Source organism: Rhinolophus sinicus, chromosome 2 (assembly GCF_057876585.1).
Source record: "Rhinolophus sinicus isolate RSI-liver-muscle chromosome 2, RSI-T2T, whole genome shotgun sequence".
Lineage (NCBI taxonomy): Eukaryota > Metazoa > Chordata > Mammalia > Chiroptera > Rhinolophidae > Rhinolophus > Rhinolophus sinicus.
This window is the reverse complement of record NC_142502.1, coordinates 147,484,004-147,508,554: the sequence shown is the minus strand read 5'-3', so window position 1 is coordinate 147,508,554 and position 24,551 is coordinate 147,484,004. Positions and strand designations below refer to the sequence as shown.

General features: G+C 30.9%; 1 protein-coding gene across 3 annotated transcripts in view; it reads left to right on the top strand.

Annotated features, from left to right (window-relative positions):
• SANBR (SANT and BTB domain regulator of CSR) overlaps positions 1-24,551 on the top strand; it is a 46,405-nt gene that overhangs the window by 3,697 nt on the left and 18,157 nt on the right. For 2 of the 3 annotated variants that reach the window (XM_019717359.3, XM_019717368.3), the window contains exons 2-11: positions 1,397-1,555; positions 6,289-6,472; positions 7,298-7,391; positions 9,334-9,572; positions 12,821-12,879; positions 14,273-14,433; positions 16,935-17,021; positions 17,128-17,238; positions 19,272-19,395; positions 21,860-22,012. In XM_019717359.3, the coding sequence (XP_019572918.1) occupies positions 1,406-1,555; positions 6,289-6,472; positions 7,298-7,391; positions 9,334-9,572; positions 12,821-12,879; positions 14,273-14,433; positions 16,935-17,021; positions 17,128-17,238; positions 19,272-19,395; positions 21,860-22,012 (1,362 nt within the window). In that variant the 5' untranslated portion in view covers positions 1,397-1,405. The remainder of the gene's footprint in view (positions 1-1,396; positions 1,556-6,288; positions 6,473-7,297; positions 7,392-9,333; positions 9,573-12,820; positions 12,880-14,272; positions 14,434-16,934; positions 17,022-17,127; positions 17,239-19,271; positions 19,396-21,859; positions 22,013-24,551) is intronic. The other variant, XM_074332023.2, reaches the window with a different exon arrangement.

Sequence of the window (24,551 nt, the reverse complement as noted above, 5' to 3'; positions counted from 1 at the left end):
TAGCTCTGTAGCCTTGTACAAATTACTGAACTTATCTTAACCTGTTTCTTCATCTTGTAAAATTGGGGAGAGCACCTATCTTATAAGGGTGAAACAACTTATGTAAAATACTTAGCACAGTTCCATGCTCCTAGTAAATACTCTGTAAGTAACAGCTATTATGTGTCCTTCCTCCTCCCCTCGATGGCTCCCCGCTGCTTTGGCTTTCAGCAAATGATACTAAAATGATCTGTTTGTCCGCTATTGTCCCTCATCCGACCATAAACTCCTTGAGGACAGGAATCATGCCATATTTATTTTTGTATCCCTGATGCTTGGCACATAGTTGGGACTCACTAAATGTTTATTGAACCATGTTCATTTGGAAAGTCATTAGAGCCTTTCTTCTTGGTGGTCCTATTGTCTGAAGATTCTGGACAAGCTTCGTCACTGGGTATGTTATTCAAGAGCTCCTGGATTGCATTAGAGGATGTGATGTGAGGAGAGATGGGTGGAGAGCCAGGTGAAGGTGGAGGGAAGCCTTCTCCTTGCAGGGATGAGTGGATATGTGCATGTGTGTGGAGACATCTTGGCTTTTTATACATAAGTGTCAGAGTGTGTGTTTGAGTATAAGGATTAAACCTTATCGGGCCAATTGTCACATTGCTTTTTGACAAAGGAGAGAACTTTCCCCAAAAAAGTTATTTCAAACATATAAAAATAATAGTAATTACAGTTGATCTCCCTGTCATTTATAACTCATAATTACATGGCACAATAACAGTGATTATGCATCCTAAAATGTCAGGTGAACTTGGTTTTAAGTTTCAGTTGATTACATCAGTAAAAAATTAAATGTGCTCAGCCTTCCTTGTTGGACATTCACTCACAGAAAAATAAACAGTGCTTAGGACTATAAGGAAATTATAATTCTTTTTAATTAGTTGTTTTTGTTTTTCTTTTTACACTTTAATTCTACCATCCATGAATTGCTCATCAAAGTATAAATAAGGCACGCTTAAGGATTTTTTAAGGGAAGATGTGTTGTATTCAACTTTTCCCCCTAATGTTTTATTATGAAAAAGTTTGAACATATAGCAAAGTCAAAAGAATTTTATAGTGCACACCTGTATACCTACCTCTTATATTCTACCATTAATATTTTATTTTACTTTTTAAATCACATATTTATCTATCAGTCCATCCTTCTATCCATCCAGCCACCAATCCATAATATTGAAATGCTATTATATTTAAAGAGTTTGAGCTTGTATATTCTGTTTATTTTAGGTCAGTTATTTTTTTCCTTTAAATAGTACCAGATAATTCTTAGAAATGAATTTTAACTGGTTTATATTGTTCTGAAAACATTTGAATATCAGATGTAAATAAATCTGTTTGTTTTCTCTGTCTCTAGTTCCAAAAGATGAGTCGTGGATATTCAGAAAACAACAATTTCCTGAATAATAACAACCAAATGGTGTTGGACATGCTTCTTTATCCGTTAATCGGAATCCATCAGACCATCAACTGGGAAACTGTGGCAAGGCTTGTGCCTGGACTAACACCCAAAGAGGTAAATAATAGTCCCACAGATATCTCCTGGAAAAATCAGAAGAAGAAATCAATTTCAAGGAATGGCTAGTAAAAGAGAAAAACATATTTGAGTTTTGCATATTTACATGCAGTTATAAATACTGAATGTTCATATGGTATGATTTGACTAGATATAAACTATAAATTATATAATATATTAACCTACCTGGCATGTTTAAATTCAACCTTATCCACATGTTTACACAACTGAAAATTTACTAACAATATTTTAATTTAAGCAATATACGTGTTCCTGTAAAAGTATGGGTAGGTAAAATTTTTGTAAATAGGATTTTATGTTATAAAGTCCCTAATGCTGTGAGTAATATACAGAAAAAAACTCCCAATGTTGACTTACATTATTTTTATCATAATGCAAATTAAATGAGCACTAACAATACTAGGTATAAACACACCGATACCACCATAAACTTAGTTTACACATAGACACAAATGAAAACGAAAACCAACACAATTCAAATGAATAATGCTTACTTAATGTGGTAAGTAATAGTGTTTTGCTGAAATGAAATTGCCGATTATAACACAAATATTGTGCACCCTATTGTGGCCTAGAATTTTATGCATTCAGCCAGGACTGCCACGTGCCTTTCAGAGCCTTCATTCTCTCCACTTTTCAAGAGAAGCCTTACATTGAAGCCTTACTATGAAGTCTTGCATGGCACCATGACATTACTTGCCTTCCCTTGGCACTACTGCATCTCTACCAAGTCCCTTCCCTACCTTTGTCCTTTTTTAAAATTAGCTGTGGACAGTTTAAATATTTCTTGGTATGGAAATTACAACTTTATTGTAAACAGACCAGCAAATAGGCACTGAAATATCCTGTCATCTGATCTAGATGATTTTATTAATGTTATTATACTCAGAATCAAACCTTAAAAATCTAAAAATTCTTCTAGGGAACTCTTCGATTTCTGGTAATTCATCCATGAAACCTAGTTTGAGAAATATTGACCTGAGAATTTTTGCTGTTAAAAGGAATCCTGAAGTGGGTGAATCATCTCAGATTTCTAGAAGTAGAAATGACATTAGTGATTTTCCCCGGTAGGTTTTAAACATTTTCGCCTCTTCCCATCATATACGTTCAATAAATACTTGTGGAATCAGTGAATGAATCAAGTTCCAGCCTCTTCTTTTACAATTGAGAAAACCAGTATCCACAGAGATTACTTGCCCTCAGTTATGTTACAGATCTTTGTGAAATGGTGAGGGAACTTATATTTTATTATATATTATCATTCCCTAATTTATATGTTTTCACCATTTGATTTTTACATGTTGGGCTTTAAAGCAGGGCAAACCTTGAAATCAACTATTTTTCCAACTTTTTGTGAGTATTTTCAAGCATAGAAAAGTTGAAAGAATAGTACAGCACCCCTATATCTTTTATATAGATTCAGCAATTCTAGATATTTGCTTGATCTCTTTATGTAATTTTTTCTGTAATATTCAAAAGTAAGTTTCAGACATCATAACACTTCACCTCCTAGACTGCAGCATACATCTCCTTAAAATAAGAACAGTATTACATAACCACAATATCATGATGAAACCTAAGAAAATTAGCATTAATTCCATCATATCTAATATCTGCTGCATATTCAAATTCACCCAATTGAGGAAATTTTTTTAACCAAAATACAGCTAAATGGTGAATCAGACTATTTTTAAGTAGTGTTAATTTTTAAATAATTTATTACCCAATAAAACATGTCCTTAAAGAACACAAACAGCAAAAAATCAGAATTATAAATCTGACCCTACCTAAAGTAAGATACACAACTTATATGTATCCTTCCAGATTCTTTTCTATATATATATGAATTCTTAAAGTGGACATGTAACAAATGTACTGTTTGGCTGCTTGCTTTTTTTGCTTAGCATATTGTAAGAATCTTTATGTGTCAGTTAATAGACTTCTGTAACATTGGATGGCAGTAGACTATTCTTTTATTTGACCTGTATCATGATTTACTGAACCAGACCCTTTCGTTGGATATTTAGGCTATTGTTTTCAACTTTTGATGAATACAAATACCACTGTAATAAATATCTTATTCTGTTTTCCTTAGGGGATAATCTCAGAAGCAGAATTGCTTGATCAGAGGTCTTGTGCATTTATGAGGCTTTTGTTACATATTGCCCAATGTAAGGGTCATCCGTGATATACTCCAGTCAGCATAGCATAGCTGAGTGCTTGATCCTTACACTTATCAAGTATTTATGTGTGTATGTTTTTTCAAAATTCTTATTTATATGTATTATTAATAAATGTTATCTCATTGCAGTTTTAATTTACCTTTCTTTAAATCCTGAAGAGGTTGAACGTTTTATAGTATTTTATTGTGTCATGTCCTTTTTCTATTTGTGCATTTGTTGTTATGTTGGTACTGTAATAACAGTTTTATTGTTATACTGTTATAACAATATAGCATATTGTTATATCTGTTATAACAAATATCTGTTATAACAAAATAATATATTTTTATGTGTTAAGTATATTAACCCTTGATCTAGCTTATTTCTCTGTTTATTGTCAGCCTATTAAGTTGTTAGTAATAGTCACTTGTATAACAAATGTTTAAAAGTTTGTTAAAATCTATGAATCTTTTACTCTGATGTCTGCCTTTTTTGTCATGTTTATAAAATTCTTCCACCTGAAAGTTATGTATAATACATAGTCACATATATTTTCCTGATTACTTTTATTTTTTACATGTAAATCTTGACTCTACCTGGAGTTTATTTTAGTATTAACTTTGTTCCTAGTGACTAGGTAATTGTCTCAACATTTATTGAATATTTAATTCTTTATTACAGATTTAAACTTCCACCTTCAGATCTATTTCTGGATTTACTATTCTAATCCATTGACCTCTTCATCTAATCCTATTGATAGTTTCATATTGACTTATTTTCAATATTGTTTTAATATGTGATGGACAAAGCATGTTATTTTTTAAAAGTTTCTTGAATGTTCTTTCACTTAATCTTCTGGATTATAATTTTTTTATCTATTTTGAAAATTACCTGTTGGCATTTTGAAAGTGGAGAAAGGATGAGTTAAGATTTTTTTAGATAAGTATTTAGCTTAGCTGAAATAATGTAACTAATTTTTACAAAGTGACTACACCATTTTACTTTTCCACCAGCAGTGTATGAGGGTTCCAATTTCTCCATATCCTTGCCAGCACTTTTATTATCTGTCTCTTTTATTATAGCCATCCTAGTGGGTGTGAATTTGTAACTCATTATGATTTTGATTTAATTTTTCTGAAATGATGGCTAATGATGTTGAGCATATTTTTATGTGCTTATTGGCCCTTTATAAATCTTCTTTGCCCATTTTTAATTAGGTTACTTGTCTTTTTATTATTGACTAGGATGGGTTCTTTATATACTCTACATACAATTCCCTTGTCGGATACATAATTTGCAAATATTTTCTCCTGTTTTGTGGTTTGTCTTTTCATGTCCTTGATGATGTCCTTTGAGGCACCAAGTTTTAGATTTTGATAAAGTCTAGTTTATCTAATTTTTCTTTGTTTTTTGTTTTTGTTTGTGTGTGTGTGTGTGTGTGTGTGTGTGTGTGTATGTGTGCGCTTGTAGTATCATATCTAAGAAACTATCACCTAATCCAGGGTCATGAAGATTTATACCTGTGTTTTTGGGTTTTTTTTGAGATTCTTATAGTGTTAGCTTTTATATTTAGTCATTGATCTATTTGAGCTAATTTTTATAATGGTGTGAGGTAGGATGTCCAGCCTCATTCTTTTGCATATGAATAATCATGTAATTGTTTGTTTAAACAAAATGTGAGGTACATATTTTTCTCCTTTTGCACCTCCCAGATTACTTGGTCTGCTATGGAGTTTGCCATCCACATTGTTGATGGAGATTTAAAAATGGATGCTATAGCAGTGTTGTTTGATCAAGATCCATAGTAAGGAAAGCATTTTATGTTGTAATGTAGTACACACATAGGAAGGACATTTTCATGAAGGAATACTAAGTCTTACTATGCTTAGTGCACTCTTGATATTTTCTAATCTACTTATTTTCTTTCAGTTGCTAATCTGGATCTTCTAAATTGATTTCATGACTGACTAACAGGTTAGGGGAAAACATTGTGCAAGGATAACTATGCCCAAATATGTGCCATGAAGTATTACTACAGTATTTTGTGCAAGGTGAACCTCACTGTTAGTAGGGACAAAGTCTTCATTATATTAATAAAGAAAATCTAGTGTCACAAATCAGATACTCTTTGGTTTACTATCCATTGAAGGTCAGAATTTGTTCTTATTCCTGGTGGAAACTCAGTTAATGTAAAAATATAAGCCAAGTTTTTAAATAAATTATTAAAGTTTTCAAATGATAATAGATGCAGACCACAGGGCAATATGGTTGATAAAGGCATTCTTCATTTTTCTACAAGAACATCAACATGCCTTTGAGTTAAAGTGTATTAAAAACAATTCTACCCTGAATTTTAAAAAAGAAAAAAATTAGAGGCTTTGTGTATTGAAATGTGTGCTGATTTTCTAGATGTTACCCAATAGATTACTGTTCACTTACAAAAAATAATTACAGAAAAGTATCTTCAAATAGTAGGCAAGAAAATAGCTTCTCATTTTTTAATTAAAAAAAAATCCAGACCTGCATTTTCTTTCTTGTATATCATTACAGTGTGCAAAAAGGTTTGATGAACTGAAGAGCAGTGGAAGCTCACCTGTTGACAACCAGTATAGTTCCCTAATGGCTGGAGAGAGTCCTGTTGAATCTTTAGCTACTTATATCAAATCCTCGCTTCTTGACATACAGGGAGAATTTCAGGAGACTTCAGTTGGTCAGGATGCAGTTTCCAAAACAGGTAAAGTTTTAAACAAAATGCACTGCTTGTTATTATGATAATTCTGCAAAATATTATGTATTCTAATCATTTTTTAAAGGCGAATATAAACATTAGTAGAAAAATCTGTTAGTATGTGTATCTTCCTGAATTTTAGAAATTTGTCTTTTTTTGTCTATATTTGAAAAAAGTTTTTTAATGTTAATAGACAGGTCAAACACTATTACCAGAAAAAAACCTCTTTACTATATCAAAATTTACTACTCTATTCTGTTAGCTTCATTATGTCATAAATTTTAAAGGGATTTAACCTACACCTTTTAATTAATTTTTTTTTACTGAGGGAATCTGCTTGTCTCTTGTGTTAATTTTTTTTACAGCTATCCTTTATTGCAGTCAACAATAGCTTCAGATGACACAGTGGCAAGGTAGAGAAGATGTTTCCCACAGTTACTTTGGAGATAATAACTGGTTTTAGAAACCCTCAGAGTGTAATGAATTATTTTAATTCCAGCAGCAGCAGAGTATTGATGTAAAAATTTACTTCAGGAGGAGAAACCTGTATTGTTGACTTTTGAACATTTGACTCCTGTCCATACACACCGTATCAGTATTTTTTAAATCATCAGCATAACTTTAGCAATTTGTGGTCCTTTTTTTGGACTCTTTCTTCCATATATCTTTAGAAATATTAGCAGAAATTCCACATGACAAAATACCATCTTTAACTAGCCTTGGAAACCATACATTTACAGTGTAACTATTCAATAAGTAAAAACCCGTTCTGAGCTAGAAATGCTAACCTGCCCCCCTTTGTTTTTGTATGTGTTTGTTTCTGTATTTAAGGAAGACATAGTATAGCTTCCACAAGGAATTGTTCTTCAGAAAGTGAAAATTGTACTACTCGTAATGGTGGAGAAAAGACTGAAGAATCTGAAGGGTAGGAAGCTGGTTCTTTGCTAGATAAGACTTAATATAAATATCAACTTTAAATTATAAAATATATGATTGGTGTTGTATACATCAGTTACCATCATTTAGGAAATTTCACATTGCACAGTTGCTGAAACAGTTGAAATCAGGTTAGTTCACATGTTGAACTATAAATAATTGCTTGATAGCTAAACATAAGGCTTATTTGTGTTATTTATAAATTGTATTAGTTTTCCATTTTAAAAATTCATTTTCATTTTTTAAATATTAGAGATAACATCTACATAAAACTTTGAAAAGTAAAATTTAAAACCCAAAGGAAACTCTCTGCCATTAGATCTCCAACTTAAAGCAACTGGATATATATTTTAGAACTATGTATTTAAATATACTTATTCATTATAGAAACATTTAAAAATTAGAATATATGTTCAGTATATTGCAAGTTTTGAGAGTTTTGTATTGCTTTGTATATTTTACATACAATACACTGCATGTATTTTAAGTATTCACTTTGATGAGTTTTAACAAATAGGTTCACCATGTAAACATCACCGAAATGCAGATGTAGAACATTTTCATTGTCTTTAATGGTTCCTTTGTGTATTTTCAGTTTTGATAGTTTTTATAATAGTTTTATTACTGTATAATTCACATACCATAAAATTTACCCTTTTGAAAAAGTTCTGGCGATAGATGATGGTGATGATTTCCTAACAATGTAAATTAAATTAATGCCACTGAACTGTACATTTAAAAATGGCTAGCATGGCAAATTTTACGTTATGTATATTTTACCACAATAAAAAATTTACCTTTTTAAAGTGTATAGTTCAGTGATTTTTAGTTTATTCACATAGATTTTTAAATGATGGGTTTGTTTGTGTGGCACAAAAATTTTATCACATAATTTTTTTACTGGAATTATCTAGTATTTCATATTGTGGTTCAAAAGCCGCAGAAACTTTATGCTTCTTTATACCAGCCATTACCTGTTTATATTTTATTTAAGTTTCTATGGAAGGACAATTTGTGAAGAGTTATTAAATTCCTTTGACAGAGCATTGATTAATAATCCTTGTTTTGGTTTCCCAATTTTATTTCACATGTAATTTTTTTGTGTTAGAAATTGATGAAGTTCAATTAAACACACATTAGATTCATATTGTAGGACAGCATATCTCTTCCTATTTAATCTCTTCCTTTTGTAACTAAATGAAGGCAGGTGTGGATCACACTGATGTTTCTTTTGGAGGTGATGGCATTTTCAAAGGAAAATACATTCAAAGAGTATATAATTTTTGAAGCAATCTTTCTGAAGTGTTATCTAAGCTTATTCTTAAATTATTTTAAAAATATATAAATAAGCACATTGTAGTCTTAAGAATTCTTTTAACTACATTTACTAATTTATATTTAATCAATGCCTAGAGACAAGATTTCTTGCTGTCAAAAATAACTAAGTAGCCATGCTAATTTTTTGATTCTTTAATGAATAATTTTAACTGTTTTTCCTATTCATTACTAGTAAAAAAAATTTTAGTATTTAATCTTTATCTCCTTTTCATATCCATAGCCATGTAAAAGTGCTGTTTTATGTTCATCACAAGAATTAGAATGTATTATTTAATTTTTCCTTGTGAATTGGTATTATGTTTTTAAACTTTATAATTTACTTATAATTTCAAAATAATTATGAGTCTCATAATAAAAGTATTTTTATTTATTTTCTTAATTGCTTAACTAAAATTAGTCATAATTTAAGATATATTAATAGATTGGATTAGCAAAATACTTGTGAAGAATTCCGAATGTAAATCCTATAAAAATGATCTGTGATCAAAACCTTCAAAAACATCTTGTTCTCATACTTCCAATAAATGTCAATATTCTTGGCTCCTCTTCTAAAACTCTAATAATTTCATTTCTGTGTAACATTTTTTATAAAGGCCAAACATGGTGATCCATGTGTGTGATGAAGCAAAAAACTTGAAAGAAGATTTTATTTGTCCACGAGATCTTTTGATATCAGAAATGAAGTACTTTGCTGAATATTTATCAATGGATGCCCAGCGCTGGGAAGAGGTGGACATTTCAGTTCATTGTGACGTTCACATTTTCAACTGGTTGATAAAATATGTTAAAAGGAACACTAAGGAGAATAAAGATTGTGAGATGCCCACTTTAGGTAAAAGACAATCTATTGCTTATTTTATAGTGAAATTTGTGTGTCACCTAGTAGTTGTTTCAGGTCAAACACAAAATGTGGGAAATTGTTTGAATATTAATATTTATGCTCAGATTAGTAACCACCCTTTAGGAAAGTGATACCGTATCCTTTTTTAGTGAATTATAGTGAATTAATGGCAACTGGACAGGTTTCTAGATCAGTTCTCATTGTACGGTACATGAACCACTGGAATCCTGGAGATATTTTTAGAGGATTCATCAGGTCAAGACAATTTACATCATAGTACCAAGATGTTATTTGTCTTTCTCTCTGTGTTGACATTTGTTCAGGTGGTGAAGAAGTAAAGGAGGGTAAAACTACTGGTGCTTTTAGCACACATCAGGCTGGGGCTAGTGGTCACTGTGTTCTTCACCATGTGCTCACAGTAAAAAGAAAATAATCCAGTTTCACTTAAGAATGTCCTTGATGCAGCAGTAAAAATTACTAATTCTATTTACTCTTGATGCTTGAGTATACGTCTTTTTAATATTCTATGAGATGACATGAGAAGTACACTTCTGCTGCACACCAAAGTACGATTATGATGGTTGTCTTAAGGAAGAGCGCTTGTGCAGTTGTTTGAGTTGCAAGCTAAACTATTAGGTTGGTGCCAAAGTAATTGCAGTCTAAAACAATAGCAGAAACCTCAGTTACTTTGGCACCAACCTAATAGCAGCTTTTTAAAAAATTGGAGTGGTCAGTTAGTTAGAGCGCGATGCTCATAACACCAGGGTATCCAGTTCGATCCCTGCATGGGCCAGTGTAAGGTGTGCTCTCCACAACTAGATTGAAACAACTACTAGACTTGGAGCTGATGGGTCCTGGAAAAACAGACTTAAGAGAAATAAAAGTTTAAAAAAAAAAAAAAAAGTAAGCCATTTTTACTTGGAAGAATGACTGACAGACAAGTTATGGTTATTCAGACTTAGACATATGACACATATTTTCTTAAAAATGAATTACGTGAGCTTGTCAATTAAAGGGAAACAACTGAAAGTATTTGTTGCCAATGCTAAAATTCAAGCTTTCAAGTGAGAATTAGAGTTTTGGAAAATTTATGTCTGCTTTCATGTGCTTGACAGCTCAATATTTAAAGACTTTTCCGATGAGGCCGTGGTCATATTAACAAATGTGAATTATTTTTTTAAATATATATTGTACAATGAAATGTTTCAACATTTGGAAGATCTATATAACTCAGTGAACCAATATTTTCCAAATGACCAGTGTATTATGTTAAAAAAAAACAACACACATCATGCCTGGGTTAAAGATCCATTCAAAGCACAAGATAAATAAGTGGATTTTGAGATAGCAGATAGGTAAAGTTGATTAATATGATTTCAGATCCCATTGCAACTAACCTATAAGAAACTATGATTTATCAAGTTTTGATGTAGCATCAAAGAAAACTACCCACAAATTGAATGTAGAAACAGATATGAGAATCCAGCTCTCTTCTAATAAGTTAGACATTGAAGAAATTTGCAAAAATGTCACTGTTACTCTTCTCACTAATTTTTTTTTTCATTTTGGAAAATAGAGTTATTTTTCATAAAAATATAGTAATGTAATGAGTTTCTTACTGATCTTTTTAAATGAATTAATGAATTTTAAAATTTTTTTCTGTTTTAATTTCTAATGTGGTAAATACTGGCAGATATAACCCATATAAACAAAAGCTCTTATGGGGGGCCCTCAGTGCTGGTTCTTCACTAGAGACTGACTGCATAGGTATCTTTTAAAATATATTTATATCACCCCCTGGGGGTGTGTGAAATAGCTTTTTTTTTTTCTTAAATAGCTCTTTAGGAGTCTCAGTTTTTAAGATTGAAAAAAGGTCTTTGAAATCTTAAAAGTTTGAGAACTAGTATTGTAGATGATAGGAAGAATGATTACCAAGTAATCTTTCATTGGGCATAGACTTGTATAGGAAATCACACTTGTGATTTAATAAAGTCTTTCTGTGTACTAGAATTGCTATTTATAGAAGTACCAAAATATTTCTAAACTCCTACAAGTAAATAAATCTATACTGACAGTATGAAAGTTTTTGAGGAAGTTTATAATTTATTACACTTTAGTGATCAAATTAATGGAAAAGGTTTCTGGTGGTCCTTAAATAAAAATTACAAGAGTGCTAAGTCAAAAATTTCAGCCAGTCGGAGTCCAGAGATTTCAAATCACCCAGATGTGATATGTATGTGTGAAATAAAAATCAAAATATGTAGAAAGAAAAAAACTTGTTGTTTGATTCAGCATGTTTATGTGTATAATAAAAGTAAAAGAAGTAGAGCAAAAAGTAACCTTTGACTTTAAATCAGTGACTAGAAATGTAAACTTTATAAATGCAATCTTTATTCTAACAAAACTACCAAAATATTTAATTGAATCTCTGATAATCCAGACATTGGGTCTTAACTAGATGGGTCATATTACAGTTTCCTGAGGAACTTTTTTTACCAGTTCCTTCCTCCTGTCACCATTTCTGTTTGAGAACCTTTAATCTAGAATTTCTATTTAAGGAAAGATTGGGATTGCATATTTTAATCATCTTCTGTATAGTTCTTTATTTAGAAGAATTATTTTAGTACTATAATGGTAAAAATCAGTTTTTTCTTTTTCTTTTTTTTTCTTAACTATACCTCAGAGGAGATGACAGCATTACTAAAACAATTGTGTCCGCTAGCGCTAGCGTCCCACTTTCCCTGAATAAGCATCTGAAGGCTGCCTTTAGGAAGTAAATTTAGCATTTTTATAGTGGTAAATCTTATGTTATCTTTCAGAATCTTTTTCATTAAGTATTTATTTCTAACAAGCATTGAACTCCTTTTGAAATAACTTCACTAATAGCAAGTGCTCTCATTAATCATTTAAAATTTTTCTCACTTATTTTTTAATTATATCCTCAATTTTAATTATCTTTTTCCATGGTTTAGTTAAGGAGAAGTTTGCATTTGTCATATCTTTATCTGGAGTCTTTTTACTTGATATGAATCTAATTCCAGGGCAAACTTACTGTGCGTTTTCTCTATACCCTAAGTTTTAAATTGTATTTTCTTTATTTCATATATATAAGCCATAGTAGGTTATATTAAATTGTTCTTATTAAAGTAACATCCTTTTTTAAGATGAGACGGAGCCTGTTCTGAGGAGGTTGTGGTACAAAGCAAAAGGAGAATTTAATTTTTTGCTCTTTTTTTTAGAGCCAGGAAATGTCATTTCAATTCTTATTTCTTCAGAGTTTTTGAAAATGGATTCATTAGTAAGTATGAATAAAAGCTCTTATGTTCACCCATGCTTGATTTAACATATAACTTGATTTTTCCTTCAAGTGTCTAGAAAATTCTAAGGCATCTTTCTGAAGTACTTCTTAAGGCAAGCATGTGATTCTGTTAGAATGAATTGCTCATATTTGGAGGTGGTTTGTTCTGTTGAGGAAGGTTATTAAGGCTACCATGTATCATTTGTATTTGATGCCTATAAAGCAAGCAATTTATCCTGAAGAAGTAGCTCTCTGTTGTGTTAGAGGAAACTAAACAGAATTAGCTTTACCCTAAAAGGGAATTTGCTCTAAAACCAAATTAAATGAAAATTAATTGGAATATATTTGTTTTGCTAGTTAAATAATTTCTTGGCTTATCTGTGTCTTTCATTTATAGTTCAACGAATTAAGATGAATAAATACCCAACTATTAAACAATGTAATTTTGTATGTGTAAATGAGGTGCTCATGTCTATTGTTTAAAAGTAGTTGATGAAACATAAAAGCATGATATATACATATACGTATCAATCAATAGACTTGTTTTTCTTCTTTTTCTTTTTATTTAATGAATTTCTTTATCATTCAAATGTTTTATATATTTTCGTGGTTTTTAAATAAATATTTACTTTTAGCCCCTGGTAAAACTACACAGGACAGACTACTCCTTTGCTATATTAACGGATGTGAAGTTTGATAGTTCCCTGTGTTCTTTCTACTTCTTAGTCCTTCCCCCATTCGGTTGCTAGTATTAATTGCTTCAGAGAAAGGTTACAGAAAAAAAGCAGAAACTAAGAGTCCTTAACCTTTGAGTTTTGAAATCTAAGCCCTAAATGATCATTTTTATGCCATAAGCAAAATATTTGGAACAATACATGATTAGCCAGGCTAGTTTTCCTCAGAACCCAAATCCACCTCAAAACATAAATAAATATGCCTCAAGTTGGAGATAGAGAAAGAAGGTCAGAGAGCAAGTACAACACAACCGAGAAAACCTGAAGTGACGGAAATTATGTTTCTGCTACTCAGAGAAATGGAGACATAAAATTGCCCCTAAGTTTAGTTATAGGAAGTCACATATCCTGTATACTTGAGTTTGTGGACTAAGATTTATACCTGCCAGAACCATGAAAGATGCTCATCGCATTACTGTTTGAAATATTTTAAGAAGGTTGAAAATGATTTTTCTAGCTATGCACATATGATTGTCAAAATTTGACCTGCTAGAGCACTTTGGAACAGTGTAGATTAACCCAAATAGGCAAAACCCAGTTCCTAACAATATATGGATAAGGCTTTTACTGTGTTTTTGTCTTTGAAAGGTATTGATGTGATATTATCCTTCATGCTACTATTTTCAACATTTATTTCTACTCTGTGGTTTTTTTTTTAGGTTGAACAATGTATTCAGTATTGCCACAAAAATATGGATGCCATAGTAGCTACCCCATGCAACATGAACTGTATTAATGCAAATCTTCTTACATGTATAGCTGATCTGTTCACACACAATGAGGTTGATGATTTAAAGGACAAGAAAGATAAGTTTAGGAGGTAATTCTTAATTTTTAATCTAGTGTTTCTCTTAGAAGAAATAAATTATTTCTATTTCATTTTAGTAAGATATTTTGTTTTTAGAATATATTTACAAATGTATTTCCATTTTATTTTAAATGAAGTAAAATTTATCCAGAGCTGATAGCTCAAGATAAAAATTAGTAATTAAGTTAGTTATTTTGTATATGTACATATGAGCTTATTGTGGTAGTGAATTATGTGAAAAATTATTAAGATAGGCTTTTGTATAAAGGGGAAGAGTGGTATGAAATGAGGTCAGCAATGGTCATATCACTTACGGGCTATTTAGGTCTTAGCAAAGAATGTACACTTTATTCTAAGTGTGAATGGAAGCAGGGGAGTGGCACGACCTGATTTGTTTTTAAGAGATCATTTTGGTTGCTATATGGAAAATACTCGTAGACTAAGGATCTAAGAAGTAAGGAGACTTATTAGGAAGCTAATGCAGTAGTCTGTTGAGAGACAAAAAGATTTGGACTAGAGTGGAAGCAGTGGAACTGGAAAGAAGTAGATGGATTCAGAGTAGGTTATTAGAAAGATTTGACAGATTTTCACATGGAATGACGTAAGAAGAGAGTATTCTAGAGGAATGACTAGATTTTAAGGTTGAGCAACTTTGTGGATGGTAGTATATCATTCACAGAAAATGGAAAGATTGGGGTAAGGGGAATCAAGAAATGAGATTGAATCTTAAAATTGATATATTTAATATACTTTTAGATATCCGGGTAGGATGGCAGGTAGATGGATATACAAGTTGGAAGATTGGGTCAGAGTTCAGGGCTTAAAATATAAGAGTAGATGAGGTTTGAAACCATGGCACTGGATGAGATTTCCTAGCAAGACTATCCTTTCTCCACTTTATTGCAGTGTTACCTTTATTTTAAATCAGGTGAATATATATGTGAGTTTTGTTTCTGAATTCTCCATTTTGTTCTGTTGATTTCTTTGTCTATACTTGTATCAGTAGCACACTGTCTTTCTACTATTTTTTGGTATCTATTAACCTAAATTCTCCAGCTTTGCCTTTCTGCAAGATTGCTGTCTTAGTCATTTTAGGTCTTTTTGCATTTCTATATAAATCTTATAATCAGCCTACCTATTTTCTTTCTCTCTTTCATACACACACACACACACACACTCTCACCTGCTAGAATTAATCAATTTGTGAAGATTTGACATCTTATTAGTACTGAGTCTTTCAGTCCATGAACATGGTATAACCCTCCATTTATTTTAGCAATGTTTTCAGTGGAGAGATATTTTTTCCTTTTTTTTTTTAATTTAATTTATCCCTAGGTATTTAATTTTTTTAGTGCTGTTGTAAATGCTGTTTGTATTTATTTCATTTTCTAATTGTTAGCAAGAGAGTAATGATAAAGACTATCCAAAATTTAGAAGTTCAACAGAGGGGTGAAGAGCCTGAGAAGAGCCTGAGAAGGAGGAGCTAGTGGGTTGAAGGAAAGGGTTTCAAACAGGAGGAAGTGATCAAATGTATGGAATGCTGCTACTATGTAGAGTAAGATGAGGACAAAAATGTGACCAGTTGGATTTAGATAACTTTTTTTCAGATGTTTTGCTCTGAACGATTGCTGAAATATTTAGCAGTAGTTATTAAGGGTAGATAAGCTCAAGAAAGGATTTTTTTTTTTTTTAAGAAAAAGGGAATATTAGATTATGTTTATTTGCTGACCAGATGATTCATTTGAGTAGGAGAAATAGATAGTGTAGGGGATTATCCAAGAGTTTGGTCCTTCAGGGGAATGAGACAAAGGGGAATTATTCAAGAGCTACATACTTGAAAATGGGATCAGGACACTAAATCTGGATCTGCCCTTTAGTAGCACATGTTACATGAGGGAAAATGGAAATGGTGTATACTTGGAATTAATGACAATTAGTTTAATTAGAATTAATTAATTAGAAGACTTAAAGTTCAGTCATATTATGCATAATAATAAAGTATTAATATTTATTGAATGCTTAATGCGGTGTCTGACACTCTTTAAAAACACTATCTCATTTAACCCTCCTAAAAACTTATGAGTTTGCAATTATTAACCCCATTTTATAGATGAGAAAACAAAGTTCAGAGAGATTAAGTTGTCAAAGATCACATACTGAGTTTTTGGTAGACCCAGGATTGTTAAATTTCCAAAATCTTCAATCTTGAATATTCCAGGAACAAAGGACTAAAATAGAGGTAGATATTCATCAGACTTAATTTGCTTGTGAAAATAGATTCTTGACCAAGCAGTTCTCATTAGGAGGTTTATTTACTTAGAACACTAAAACTATTAAAATTCCCAAAGAGAGGCTCTTTAAGGATTTATTAATCTTATTTTCTACTTGTGAAGACAGGTCAGTGTTTGTTTTTTAATCACTACTAAGTATTTCATCACTATTAAGTTTGTTTCCATCACTATTTAGTGAAGTAGATATAGAAAATTAATTTGTTGGTCATTTGTTGTTAATAGTAAACTTTTTTGTAAGAAGATTGAGAGATTATTTGATCCTGAGTACTTGAATCCAGATTCTCGGAATAATGCAGCGACCTTATACAGGTATGGTGATGTGTTGTTCTTTGCTATGCTATACAATGCAGCTAAATTCTTTAATTTTACTACATTTAAGTTTTCTTATTTTTTTGTACCTTTTTTTGAGTTATAGATGCTGTTTGTGTAAGAAGCTTTTAACAAAAGACACGGACAGAAGAATTCCATGTATTCCTGGAAAAATCAATGTGGATCGACATGGAAATATTGTCTACATTCACTTAAGGTATAGTGAAAATAAAATATAGCTTTTAAAATGTGAATTCCTAGCATATTTATAAAAGCATAACTATTTCTCTAAGGAATAAGGTAATATCTTTTGTCATGTTATCCAACTTTGGTTTAATATGCCACTTTGGTTGAAGATGCCACTTTCAAAACAAAGTTATTTTAAAAGCTATATTTTATTAATTGGGTAAATGTCATTATGTTTTTAAACTTTAAAAATAGTAAAAATTGTTATACATTTATCTTAAAAGGTATCTGATCAGTGCCATTAAAATGCTTTGTTTTCACTAACAGATTTTAGCTATCTAAATAAATATTATGTTGAATTTGACAAGAGAACCAAATTTACTTTCAGATGAATTTTGGTGATGAGGAAAATTGTCTTCAAAATTGAATTTTCCACAATCTATTTATTCTTCATACTTTGTCAGTATTCTATTACCACATAGTCTTTTTTTATTCCTCTTTAAGTTCAAAACCAGTTCTCCTTCAGAGTTGGAAGTAGAGTGTTATAAAATGGTATAATGTCTCATGAAAGCAAAAACTTGAAAACATTCATGTTTTGACAATATCCTACTGTTAGGAATTTTTCCAAAGAGATAATGTTGAATTTGTGAAAGCACTTAATAAGGCTATTTATTGCTATATTGTTTAAATTTAAAAAAAAAGGAAACACCCAAATGACTAAGTGAACTAAATATATCCATACAATAGTGTATCTATATAAAACACATCTAATCAATTCTTAATGTGCAACTTTTGAGAATAATGTAAAAGAATATATACTTAGAAAGTTGTTAGAGGTAAATTTAGTGGAAAAACAGGTTATAAAACAAAACTGAAACCATGTTCACTCAAATGTTATCTATTGTGTTACTTTTTGAGCGATAGTATTATGGATGGTTTTAATTTTATTTGTGCTTGTCCTTTTTACAATATTAAAAATGTACAACACTTTTATTAAAGAAAGAAACCTACAATTAATGTTAGATTTCATATTTTAAACATTAAAACAAAACTACAGAGAAATGCATTTGACCCTACTATGAATAACACAGTCAACTTTAAAATGTTTCATTTTTTTCTCTCGGTACAATAATCAAGGAATCGTCATTAGTAATTGTAATAACTAACTCTTCATTAGTTATTATAAAGTATTATATTGTATTTTATACTTTTTTGTCTTGAGACTTGATTTATGTTTTGAAAGTTATATCCATTCTGACAGCAATAATTATTATATACTATATATTTTCTGACAGTGGTAACTATGTGAAAAAAAATGGATGTGAACTTCAACATCTATTTCTGTTGTCCTAATCAAAGTATTTTCCGACAAGTCAGCTGTTGATGACATTTTTTAAATTGTCTTTAAATATCTTAAAAGAGATGTGCCTGTGTAATTTGTAATAACATGATGGCATTTTGTTATTTGTTGAATTAAGGACAAAAATAGCAAATCTTAGAAAAGATTAAGGGAAGAGCTTGGAAAAAAATAAGAACTTGAGTTACATATGACCATAGCAAATACGGTTTTTAAGCCTTTGCTATTTTTTAAGTTTATATTACTTAACTTAAAAATGTTTATCCACCAATACCTGAGTGTATATAACTATATTACTCAACTACCAGAAAACATAAAGAACTAATACATTAATGAAATGTTTAGAGGCACCAATAATTAATAACAACTTATTTTACAGTATGTAAAATTAGAATAAAAGTTTCATTAAGCAACATATGCCTAAATCCCAACTGTTAGCCTACTCAAACTATATTTAATTTATAACCCTATATCTAGCTTAGCAAAATAATTTGACATTAAACCTTTCATACCTTTTTCTGTTATCCCAGAAAAAGAAAATAAACTCCCAAATGAAATTTTATCTACTGTTCAGTGTAGTCCATCCCACAGCCATCAGTTGGGGAATGTTCCTGAAAATAAACCACAAACTTAAAAACATTCGTGTAAACAATTGTTTATATAGCTTGCTTGTAAAATAGTGTAACAATTGAAGATCTTTTCCCCAGAGATAAGACTTGGGATGTTCATGAGTATTTGAATAGTCTTTTTGAAGAATTAAAATCTTGGAGAGATGTATATTGGCGCTTGTGGGGAACAGTCAACTGGCTTACTTGTTCAAGATGTTATCAGGTAAGTTTTTTTGTTTTTTTAATATCCTACTCTGCAAACACTGAGAGCAGGCTCTTTTGATATACTCGTATTGCTGTTTAATTAATATGGTTAGATGTATTTCGACAATATCTGACATCTTTTTAAGAAACTAGTGGCAAAAACAATGGTGCTCTTAAGCATTGCTTATATTAGACTTAATTTTTCTTATGTTTTTTCTTTTTCATTTTTATTACTGAAACAATCAACGACTTGTTGAATTTTTAGAAAACCAACATGTTGTAAGTGACCAAATACATTATTTCAATGGGAAAAAAAAATACAGAGTTCTTATTTGCCTTTAATTACTTCCAGCGAAACTGTTTCTCTGTTAGCACATAAATTTCTTTAGAAATCCAGAAATACCTTTGCAGATAGGGTGCTATTGATATGTGCTCTTCTTGTTATAACAGTTGCATTCCCAAAAAGGTTTTGTTAATTTTTTAATAAATGAAGCCTATAATAAAAGCACCAGAAAGCTTGCTATTTGAAGGTACCTATAATAAATAATAGGATAAATAAATAATAGGTTATAATAATATAATAAGTAATAGGATAAATAAAGGATACATAATATCCTTTCATAGAATAAATAGATCTTTACAGGTCACAATAATTCCTCATTATAAATTCACAGTGTTCCACATAAAACTTTTTATAAATCCCTGCTCCCAGGAAGGGAAGGAAGCGCTGCTTATTAAAACCTTCAGAGTAAGATTTTCCAAACCATGTAAGTTTACACCCAGTGGACTCCCTACGTCCCCACAATTTTTAACAATTGTATTTATTAAAGTTAAATTTATATACAGTGAAATTTACCATTATACAGTAAAATCCATTCCTTGTATGAGATTTGACTGCTACCACAAAGCATAGACCACTTCCATCACCCTAAAAATGTCCCTTATGCTCCTTTTTCAGTCAATTCCTTTTCCTACCCCAGACTCTGGCAATCACCGACCTGTTTAAGTGTCTTTATCAGTTAGATTTTTTCCAAATGTCATACACGTAAAATTACACCATACTTCATATTTTGAGTCCAGCTTTTTTTTCTTAGCAAATGGACTTGAAATTTATCCACATTGTATCTATCAGTTTGTTCCTTTTTAGTGCTTGGTACTACGACATTGTATGAATGTATCACAGTGTATTTATCTGCTCACCAGCAAAGTAATTTGTAGATGTTTTCAGTTTGGGGCCATTATGAAGAAAGCCACTATACACATTACTTAGAGGCTTTCATATGAATATAGGTTTTTATTTCTCTTGCATAATAACCTAGAAGTAGGATTGCTAGATTGTATGGTAAATGTTAGCCTAACAGTTTTCCAAAGTCCCTGAACTTTCAGTCCTCCCAGCTGCGCATGAGAGTTCTAGTTGCTCCACATTTCACTAGCACTTGATATTGTCAAGTTTGGTTTTTGTTTTGTTTTTTAAACTATATAGGTATGTAGTGGTCTTTTCCACAATAAAGTATCACTTATAATCAAGGATTTAAAGTTTCTAAAACCTGACTTGTTTAGCATGTCAGAATACAGAAAATTTGAGGGATCTTTTTCCTCTTCTTCATAACAAATTAAATATTGATTTGATTTGTAACATTTAATATTTATTATGGAGAATTCATAAACTCAAAATATTTGTATGCAAAATATTTTGTGTATGAGGGTACACCTTATAGCTTTTATCAGACTCAAAAAATTTTAATTTAAAACCGTTTGAAAATCGTAATTGGAAGTAACAACTAAGACTTTTTAATTATAAACTATACTTTTTTGCTTTTGTGTTCAAGATCAGTGCTTCAAGTTATTAATTTTCTTTTCTTTATTTTAATGACTTATAAACATATCTGAAACCTTACCATTAATTTTATAATTAAATCTTGATAAGTTTTTTCACCAATGATTCAGTTACTCCATAATTTTCATTAATACTGATGCTAAATATTACCCTAAAAATATGTTATAGAATAATCAAGTGAGGCACAATTTTATTTCATTTTTTCATTGGAAAACTTTTTATGTGATTGGCCAATTGTAAAATTAGATGTATATCAAGATCAATTTAATTCATCTTAATTTTGAGTAAAGTGTTTTTATTTTTACTTTTTAATAGCTTTATTGAGATATAATTACAGGCCATAAAATTCATTCGTTTTAGGTGTACAATTCACTGATTTTTAGTAAATTTACAGACCTATTTAACCATCACCACCGTCCAATTTTAATGCATTCCCATGGTCCCAAAAATACCCCTTGTGCCTATTTGCTGCCACCCCCCAATCTCACCTCCAAGACCAAGCAACCACACATCTACCTTGTATCTCTAGAGATTTGCCTCTTCTGTACATCTTATGTAAATAGAACATATAATATGTAAAGTATTTTTGAGATGTATAATTGCATTATGGGAATAGTAATTGACTTTATGTATTTCTTTTATTCAGGCTTTTCTCTGTATAGAATTTTCACATTGTCAGTATCACCCAGAAGCAGTGGTTTATCCGCCAGCAACAAGTTCACTGAGTACTGTGGGCACTGGAATTTATCCCTGCTGTAACCAAAAGGTTCTTCGGTTTGATCCTACTCAGCTTACAAAGGTAAATGTTGAATGTTGCCCTTTTGTAGTTACAGTTCTCACTAAAACTTTTATTTAAATATTTTCCCCTTTTATTGTTTTTAAAGTATAAAAGCAATACATTCATGTAGGATTGATATTACAATGTTGCAGTGAACGTCCTTGTACATATATCTTGGTGTAATATGTGAGTATTGCTGTAGGTTAAAGTCCTTGACACTAACACTTTTGAAAATGTTATGAAATAATTAAATTTCGTGTGTGATGAAAGGAACTTAAAGCTCTTCCTCCTCATCATCCGTACAACAAATATTTATAAAGCACCAAAATTGTATCACACACTGTGCAAGGCAGAGAGTTGTGCATAAAATGAGATAGTTTCTCCCTTCATGGAGCTGACAGTTCAGGCAATAATATCAAAAGAGAAAAAAGTACACAAAGAAATGTTTAAAGAAGTATGCAGGGCCATAAATGTCTGTAATAGGCTGATCTGACCTTGGTGTTAAATCAAGGAAATTTTCCTTAAGGAGTTGGCATTCAGTAGGAGTATGTGAGTTGTTTCAATCTAAAGATAACATTATTCTACACCTCAAATTATTTCTACAAACAATTTTTCAAATAAAATATTTGGCATACATAGATAACCTGGCATAGATGAGAAGATGTTACTAAGAATGGGAACAACAGAACTTAGACAACAAAAACAAACCACAGAATTATTGACACAGACTATAAAATAAATAAGATTACTGGTTTAAGTTGATAGAACACAAGCTTGGCAGGGAATTATAAACTATAAAAAGTGACAAAGGGGTTAAATAAAAACATAGAAATGCTAGAATGGAAAAACATAAATAATACAAAAATTTAAGCTCAATGACAAATTTAACAGCAGATTACATACAGCTGAAGAATTAGTGAATTGAAAGATAAAAGTCAGAAGAAACTATCCAGAATGAAGAACTGAGAGATAAAATGATGAGGAATACAAAAGAAAGTAAGAGACCTAGAGAATGTATGTCTGACTTCTTAAAACTTTTTGTAAAATGAACATAAAATTTGCCATCTTAACCATTTTTTAAGTGTACAGTTCCATAGTGTTAAATATATTCACATTGTTGTGAAACCAGTCTTCAGAACCATTTCCTCTTACAAAACTGAAACTCTGTAGCCAATCAATAATTCCGTTCCCCCCATTTCAGCCCCTGTGAAATGCCATTCTACTTTCCATCTCAAAGTATTTGACTACTCTAAGTACTTCATATAGTGCAGTCACACAGTTTTTGTCTTTTCCTGTGAGGTCTAACTTTCTAATGAGGTTCCCAATAGAAGAGAAAGAGAATGGGCCAGCAGCAAAATTTGAAGAGATAATGGCTGAAATATTTCAGAATTATTGAGAGATATTAATTTATAGATTCAAGAATTCCAGTGACTCCCAACAAGGTAATAAGAAATCCATACCTGCACATATCATAGTGAAACTGCAAGAAACAACAAGCAAAGAGAACATTTTAAAAACAGCCAGAGGGTAAAAGTACAGAATCCTTTCAAAACATCAATAATTAGTGTTCACATCTCAGAAGTAGCAATGGAAGCCAGAGTATAGCCCACTAGGTCTTCAGTTTGCCAAAAGAAATAGTTAACAATCTAGAAATCTATGCTTTACTTAAATATCCTTTAAGAATGAAGGCAAAATAAAGATATTTGTAGGCAAAGAAAAATGGAAGGAATTGGCAACCAGTAAACTGATTGCCAAAGGAATTAGTAACAGATGTTCTTGAGATACAGGGAGGAGTGACAGCCAAGGAAAGAAATTAATATATGATAAATTTAAATGAACATTCACTGTATAAAACAATGATGATAATGCTTTGTGTGTGCATGTGTGTTTGTATCGGTGTGTGTGTGCACGTGTGTGCATGCATGTGTGTATGTGTTTGTAATAAATATATCATTAAATTAATATAGACAATTTTAAAATATGTTATTAATATATATTATACATTTTAAGGTATAATTTTAAAACTCACAACAATAGTCTATAAGTTGGGAAAGCAGTGGAGTGGAATTTAAAAGGTCTTTGGGAGGGAGGGTACTAACAAATTAGACCTTGATAAGTCAAGGATACATCTTACAAGTTCTAGGATAACCACTAAAAGTATAGAAGAATGTATAACTTCTAAATTAATGTGTGTGAAGGGAATGAGTGGAATGATAAAAAAAAACCAAAACAATAAATTCTTAACAAATTTAGAAAAAAAAATGGTACAGTTCAGTAAAGGATAGATAATATAAAACTTGCAGCAAATATCACACTTAATGATGAAATGTGGAAAGCTTTTCTTTTGAAATTAGGAGCACAGTAACAATGCCCATTGTCACCACACTTCTGTTCAAATTGTAATAGAGGTCCTGGACAGTATATTAATGCAAGAAAAAGAAACAAAAAGGTGTAAGAATTGAAAAGGAACTGTCATAATTTGCAGGTGATATCATGAACATAGAAAACCCTGGAGAATCTACAGATAAATCATTAGAATTAATAAGAATGTAAGATTAAT